Source organism: Charadrius vociferus, unplaced genomic scaffold (genome assembly GCF_000708025.1).
Source record: "Charadrius vociferus isolate BGI_N301 unplaced genomic scaffold, ASM70802v2 scaffold420, whole genome shotgun sequence".
NCBI lineage: Eukaryota > Metazoa > Chordata > Aves > Charadriiformes > Charadriidae > Charadrius > Charadrius vociferus.
This window is the reverse complement of record NW_009646503.1, coordinates 22,414-30,260: the sequence shown is the minus strand read 5'-3', so window position 1 is coordinate 30,260 and position 7,847 is coordinate 22,414. Positions and strand designations below refer to the sequence as shown.

The following is a 7,847-nucleotide window of genomic DNA, read 5'->3' as shown; positions in this document are numbered from 1 at the left end:
AGGACAAGGTGAATCAAGCCAGTTTGCAGAGGTAAAAGCCATCCAGCTGGCTTTGGACATTGCTGAGCGAGAGAAATGGCCAGTACTTTACCTCTATACTGATTCATGGATGTTGGAAATGCTCTGTGGGGGTGGTTACAGCAGTGGAAGCAGAGCAACTGGCAGCGCAGAGGTAAGCCCATCTGGGCTGCTGAACTGTGGCAAGATATTGCTGCTCGGATAGAGAATCTGGTTGTGAAAGTACGTCATGTAGATGCCCACATACCCAAGCATCGGTCCACTGAGGAACATCAAAACAACCAACAGGTAGATCAGGCTGCCAAAATTGAAGTAGAAAGCTTGCATTAGAAAGCTGGGAGAAATGAATTTGAATTCAGTTTGTCCATACTAACGCTGGAACTGACACTCAAGGGATCATGATGCAGAGGCCCACCCCAGGCTGAGTAAATAGACAGGGGGTTCTGCTGCCTTCGTTCCTTCTTAATTCTGGGCATTACAAATACTGGGTCACAGTACCCAGTGCTGACTTCACTTCATGCTGGACTCAACAGAAGGCAGAAGGACAGTATTCAGAAGGAAGACAGTAAGAAAAGCAGAAGAGATGAATTTGAAATATTAGAAAAGAGCCTAAATTTCATTCTTCTAGCTGGCAAAATGCATTATGTAAGATCTCTACCAAACCCCCAATTGTTCTACAAATCACGACTCTACAGAGATTACAAAATCTGTTCAGAAAGCAGGAGAAAACTCATCCTTTGCAGCCAGAACACATCAGTATATCCTCCTTTGGCCTTGGAGATCTCAATGGGATATATTAACAGATAACAAGGCTACCACAATTTGCCAGCATCTAGCTTAAGCATCCCCCTATTTCCATAGAAAATAAAGTCACACTTCGCCTAGCTTTTCCAAACATTAATTCCAGGGCCTCCTTCCTCTCAAAATACTTAGTCTACAGCTATGCTTTTCCCCTCTTCCTCCTTTCTTTCAATTTTTCTGATTTCACACTTACATTGCCATGTTTGCAGTGGTACAAGTATTCAGAATTATGTAAATTAAATATTCAAGGAAGTTTTAAGTCTGATCTCTTCTGGTTCTCTGAAGCCATTTTCACTTTATTTTAATAACATCAACTATTCTTTTAAGTTTCATGTTGAATTGTTTTTAATTCTGTACTAGTACCTTCCTTCAAGCATAGGCCAAAGCACATTTACTAAAGATAGATGTGCTTTTATTTCATTAAGGATTATTCTTAACCTGTTGAATCAAGCTGCAAAAGTTTTCTCCCACCTCTGAAGCACAGAATTAGCAAAAATTAGAAAGAAATTAACTCTCTTTATCTTCTTTCTTTCAAAAGCCTCTGCTGGAACAAATAATTAAAAAACTATGTCTCCCTTTGCACTGGTAAAAAATTATTTTACTCTACAAAATTGGTGGAAAACTCTGATTCAAGCGTATGTTATTTGTGGAACCACTCTGCAAAAACTGGCAAGACAGTCACAACTCTTCCCACAACTGGAAAAATCATACTCTGCCATGGCTACCACAAAACCCAGAATCTAGAGACTGTTTTCAGAGCTTAAATTTCAGGATATATGTATCAATGAGCTACTAAATATTTAGCACTGCCTTTCACATTTTCATTCCAGGAAATTTCTGCATTCTTTCAAGAAACATTATTTGAAAAGAACTTGCTAAGGACAGAACACGTATTGTATGGCTTTTTACTCCCTAGCCTAGGTGAACGAACATAATAGTCTCATTTTATTATTTTCCCCTCCAAAAAACACTATACACTTTCTGTCCTCTGTGGACTCTAGTAACACTTCTATCTATATCTCTACAATGCTAACAAACCTTTATCCTCACACTGTGATAACTCTGGAAATTCTCCTACTTATTTCATAGTTTAGTATTTAAAGAAAAGATTTCAGGTGCAAATGAAGAAGTCTCCAGATCTACAAGTAGAATCTGTCTGATTAATCCTTTGCTTGGTCTCTCCTCTTCTCCATCTTTGATATCTAGCAGTATATCTCACTAAACCTCAGAAAAGAATTAGCTGCCAAAACAATAAAATCTGTAGGGCATCACAAATTGCTGAGAAGAGGAATGGCAGGGAGGAGCTGTTAAGTATGGTTCATTTAACATTACTTTCCCCAGAACTATTAAGAACTACCACTACAATGATACACTATAATTGTACAGGTTTTCACTAAGATCAAGGCATATTTTACCAATTTCAATTATTTACCAAGACAAATATATGAACCTAGCCATAAAGAAATTAAAATTAAATTACTTTAAAATAAAATCCAATTACTCATCCTAGAAATTAAATTTAGCACTGAAATTAAACATTATTTTTTACAAAAATACCCAGTAGAGTTTATTTCCATGCTTACTCTAATACAATTGCACGTAGAAGATCTCAAGATACATAACTTTATATCACTATCAAATATAAGGTAAGGCATAAATATCAATCACAGTTGTCCTCCATATATATTTGTGGTTAGTATCAGACCCCTAAACTTACAGAACAACACAGAACACAATCAATGAATAATCAAAAATCCTTACCGCTTTGTACCCCATATCTGTTTTGCATGCTTTTCTCCCTGAAAACATTAGGATTCCTTGCCAGGATAGCCTGCAGCAAGACTGGTATATCTCCCTCTGGATCATCACTGCCAAGGTTATCTTTCAATTCTCTGGAATTGGGGAAGTAAGCAAATAAAGAGGCAAATGCATTTTCAAATTACAAGAAACCATGAGTCAAGTAAAGAAACAACACCATAACAAAAAAAAAAACCCAAACAAAAAAACCCCAAACAAAACAAAAGACAACAATTTACTGTTAAAATATAGAAAAAAACCCTCAAGTCTGCAAAGCACTGTTCCCTGCCTCTATTTTTTTTTTCTCTCTTAAGGAATGGAAGAGTTATTCCTACTAGCCTTCAAAATTATTTTCTGTTAATAAGCACTTATATATACATGGCTGTCAGTTTCATACTATTATAAAAAGTTTCATATGCCCACTTTTATATCATGATCTTCCCCATAAAATAAGAACGCTTTCACATAACATCAAGTATTATTGTAGAAGTGAAAATAAGATATGTGTGAATGTATAACATTCAGGTTGCAGCCCAACACTTTGAGGATCTTTTCTTTTAAAAAGGAAAACTGACATATCTTTGACATCACAGGATTCCCTTTGAACCATCAAAAATGTAATGGATTTTCTATAAATGCATCCTTGCTTACACCTATTTTTTGCTTTGAGGACTTTTAAAAGCAACTTCCATTTTATCAAAACCATTGATTGGAACATGTAGGAAAAAAGACAGGACTGTCAACATAAGACAGTTCAAAGGACACCAGGGAAAAATGAAAAAGAATATATATTTAAAAAAAGGAATATGTTAGCATACTTGCTGGTTCAATTCTTAAAATATTTAAGTTCAATATCTAATCAGAACTGACACAGGTCTTACGTGGGTGTCTCAAAAAAGTATCTTTTTGTATACTACTGGGTATATAATCTATGTGCATTATTAACCAGAGTGGAACACAAATGACTATTGCACAATCAATACCACAAAGTTTGCACTCCTAACTAGCAAGAATGGAACAAGCAGCAGATCTAGTAAAAAAAAAAAATTAGTTATGCTAAGTGCTGTTGGACAATTACTAACGTTCTGATTGACTGAAACAGTTGACTCACACAGCTGTAATTTGCTAAACTAGCCTAATAAAAAACCTGCACATTCCAATTTTCAGATTCTCACAAACACCCTTCTCAATTCAGTTCATTTTAATTTCAAGGAATAAGGATAATGATCTGATATAGTTGAAGTTCAAAATACATACATGTGATCTGTTGACACCTGATTGAGACTGTGGACGAGCTGTGAAACCAGATTTTCATCCCTGCAAGCCAGAAGGCAGTTCACCTCTTCAGCTATCCGTCCGTTGAAAAGCAGGCTTTTTGTTGTTGTAGCAGGTAAAGGTGATGGAAGAGGCAGCTGGTTCAAAACTGTTATCAGAAAACAGTTGTTCAGAACCATTTCATGAAACACAAGCATAGAAAGATGGACACCTTATTACTCCATCATGTGATAAAGAAAGAAAACCTGACAACTACATTTGAAATATAGGTAAGTTTTCTGGGTTTCTTTTAATCATGAACACACACACACACAAAGGCTGGACTCTCTTTCAAACAAAGTAATGCAGTCAAGTCCATAAGTTATATTACTGTAACTATTTAACTGTGCAAAGGCAAGTGTTATGAATAAAAACATACTTTTAAACATTACAGAATATTAAGTTATTTAATGTTTTCTCTTGGAGCTGAAAGCATATATAAAGGGAAAGAAGAAAATGCAAAATCCTTGTAGCTGCATGCAATACTAAGTGCGTTGATCATATACTTTAATTTTTCTGCTCTGACCTTCATATTTAATTAGTGTTCCTACTTTGTATGGTCAGGGGAGATTTAAAAAAAAGAAGAAAAAAAAAACACACCAAAAAAACCACCACCAAAAAAACTAAACAACCCAATGACTAATTTAAGCCACTAATAAAATTCTCAGCTTATTTTTCTCCTGTTGTATTCAATATACCTATTCACAAATCTTGGTATAAAGATTTATAATGAAAACACCTATCACAATATTTCAATCAGATTATAAATGAGCATATTATACCTTCAGAAGGCATTCTTAGGTCTACCTATAGGCATAACAAGGAAGTGTACCAAATAAGAAGTCTTGACCAGATGATTTGGCAGGGCTACAGAGATGAGAGTAAACCAGGAGAGGCCAAAAAGCCTGCTACATAGGAAAGTCACTTTCATGGGTCCACAAACACAAGCTGACTCTGACTTCAAGTTCCCAGGCTGATTACATTAGAAATAGCTTCAGAAAAAAATAACCATGAAATATACTCTTTTGGCTCTTTTATATTTTGAAATTCTTTTTTTTAAAAAAGGGGGGAGCAGAATTCCAGTATTTTTTTTTCCACATACAATGTATATCATTACTGTATTTAGAAATAAACTGCAATTAAAAAAAAAAGTGTATTATTAAAATAGCTAGCTTTCATCACTTGCATTAGATTACCTTGAATGTGCCTTGGAACTTGGAAAAATTTGCAAGATCAGCAAAACATATTTATTAAAACAGTATAAATTCAGCTAGTTAACTGAGCCTACTTTACTGCCTCTAGTCATCATGTCCTCCATGTTTTTAGGGCAATAGGACTTGTCCATTCCAGTACCTTCTTTTCACATAGATATAAATAAGGTGAAGCAGTGACAAGCCTTTTGCTTTCACCTACTCTTGAGTTTCTAAACATCAGATAAATCCAACAGATAAAAAAGCAAATGCACCTAACACAAGGGTTAATCTCACCAAAGGTAGTTCAGTGTTTCAAGAAACTCTTGCACCAGGACTTTGACCAGTGACTTCTACCAGCTAAGTATTTTGACTTCTTTAGAACCTTACCTGCAAACACTTAGTGCTGGAAAACTTTCCATAGCCCAGAAACTTATGATTTGCATCCTGATGGCACATTATTAGACACACATAATGATACATATATACACATATAAATACATAAGCAGCATCTTCCAATTTGATATTTCAGAATATCAGAAAGATATGAAGAAGTGGGTTTTTTCACCTCGAATACATCTGCTTTTTTTACTGTAGGCAATTAAATTCAATTGCTGGGTATAGACCAGTGTCTCCTGGAAAGTCTCCAAATTTCAACAGTATAATAATAAAAACAAGAGCTCAGAAGAAGCACTGGAGTCACTAAGTTCGAGTATCCTCAGACAGACAACTGAGCTATAAACTCTTGCTTACACTTTATAAACAAGATGCATCTTTGTCCCAACTTCTCTTATTGAAGTGGTTGTTCTAGCACCTCATTATAGAAATCATAAATCTCCTCTTAGTTTCCACTAGGAATTTATTTTTGGTCAGATTATAACCATTTGCTTTTGCACCAGTATCAGCTTTTAATGCAAACAGTTCTTTTCCTTTCCTTGCATCTTGTCTTCCTGACATATTTAAAGACAGCACACACACCTCATCTGTTCCTTTTGTAGGCTGAACAGCCAAGAAAGAAGCCTCATTGGTTCAGCTGCTTATTTCCATTCTAGCAGCCATTCTTTGCACCTGTTAATTAGAGCAACTTTTTTGTACTTTGTCCAAAACTAAGGAACTAGGTTTCAAGTATGTTGAGCATATTCCACAACTCACTCTAGCTGAAGATCAGTCTAATCTTCTCTTTCTCTCTCTTTTTTCAGTGAAGATGATGAGATGTATGTTTTAGAGAAGTATTTTATCATTTATATGTTTTTCTTTATTTGGGAGGTACCCAGATATGTTACTGAATGATATTTCAAACAAAAAATCAATTTCTATATTTTATGTTTTGCATTTACTTAAGGTTGGTTTTTTAATCTACATTTCATTTCATGTTTAAATTAGCATATTTTGTTTGAATATATTTTTAAAATTTGAGCAATGACAAAATTAACATTTTTAATACCAAATCTGATTTTGAACAGATTTACTTTTAAGAACATTTAAAATAAAACTATTTTTAATATTTTGAAAATGCAGATATTTACTGAAGAGGTAGAAGGGAACATAGCAAAGACAAAAAAAAAAAAAAAAAAAAGAAGAGTACTTACGGTCTGTAAGACTAGCAATCCCTGCAAGAGTAGTGATGGGAACATGAGGCATATCCCCATTCATCCTGAAGTTCTGGGATAGTAGTGCCTACACAGATATTTTAGTTCAGGTGCCAGCTATCATTACTTCCCATCTCCCAAGCACTAAAAAAAAACCAAAACAAAACAAAACAAAAAACACACACACAAAAAAAACAAATTAAAATTCTTGGTTTACTTAAAAGAATTTTAAATTCAATAACATAAATGAAACACAGACCATAACCTCAGCTGCATACTAAATAAATTTTGTCAAAGGTGGGTAGAATAATGTAGAATTTAAATATCAAATGGCATTAAGCAATCAAAAGGCAAGCTTTTGGTCTCAGAAGCAGAGCCCTTCACCAAAAAAGATGCAAGATAAGGCAACCAAAAGAAAATTTGCCCAGGTTATACAGTACCAACTCAAAAATTGGTAACAAAACTTCTGTTGGTTCATACTGCAGTGGACAACACAATCCATAACCAGTTTAAGTAATTAGCTGCTATATTCACTTCCCAATTTTGGAGAAAGAGATATTTTTCATATAAGAAGCTAGCAAAACCAAAAGGAATAATCCACAGATGCAAAAGTCAAATAGTAAATAAAGCAACAAATACAAAATCTTAGTATATTTTAAAAGCAGTAGCTATTTCAACATTGATCTGAAAATGTGTCTTTAATATTAAACATTCTCTGATCAAACTACTACCAGGAACTGTTTCACCCACTCCACAGAAAGAAAAGGTTTAGTCACACTGAACTAGCTCTATTTCCTGTAAAACAGCACAGTTTATATTCAACTATTGAAAAGGAATTTGTTCATCCAGTTTTCACTAACTATAAAGATCCCAGTTGTAAGGAAGTCCACGCTATTTAAAAAAAAAAAAAAAAGGACAAAAAAACCCAACCCCCCACACATCAACTCCCCCCAAAAGATCATCACAATGATTTCAACTGCAGTTCCAAAACAACAAAAATTTAGAAAGATTACACATTACAATCCACTATTGTTATACTAACAAAATGACAAAAATTGAGCATGATATTTTCTGAAGACAAACAAAATAAATTAAAGGAAAGGAACTGCTGCAACTGCCACAGGCTCATTCCCACCAC

The 7,847-nt window shown here is 34.6% G+C and overlaps 1 protein-coding gene across 1 annotated transcript in view; it reads right to left on the bottom strand.

Annotated features, from left to right (window-relative positions):
- LOC104285737 (nipped-B-like protein) overlaps window positions 1-6,861 on the bottom strand; it is a 32,570-nt gene extending 25,709 nt beyond the window's left edge. Inside the window, exons 1-3 of the mRNA XM_009884234.1 lie at window positions 6,710-6,861; window positions 3,874-4,039; window positions 2,581-2,711 (exon numbers count right to left, since the gene is read on the bottom strand). Of these exons, the coding sequence (XP_009882536.1) occupies window positions 2,581-2,711; window positions 3,874-4,039; window positions 6,710-6,773 (361 nt within the window). The 5' untranslated portion in view covers window positions 6,774-6,861. The remainder of the gene's footprint in view (window positions 1-2,580; window positions 2,712-3,873; window positions 4,040-6,709) is intronic.
- Window positions 6,862-7,847: the final 986 nt, after the last annotated feature.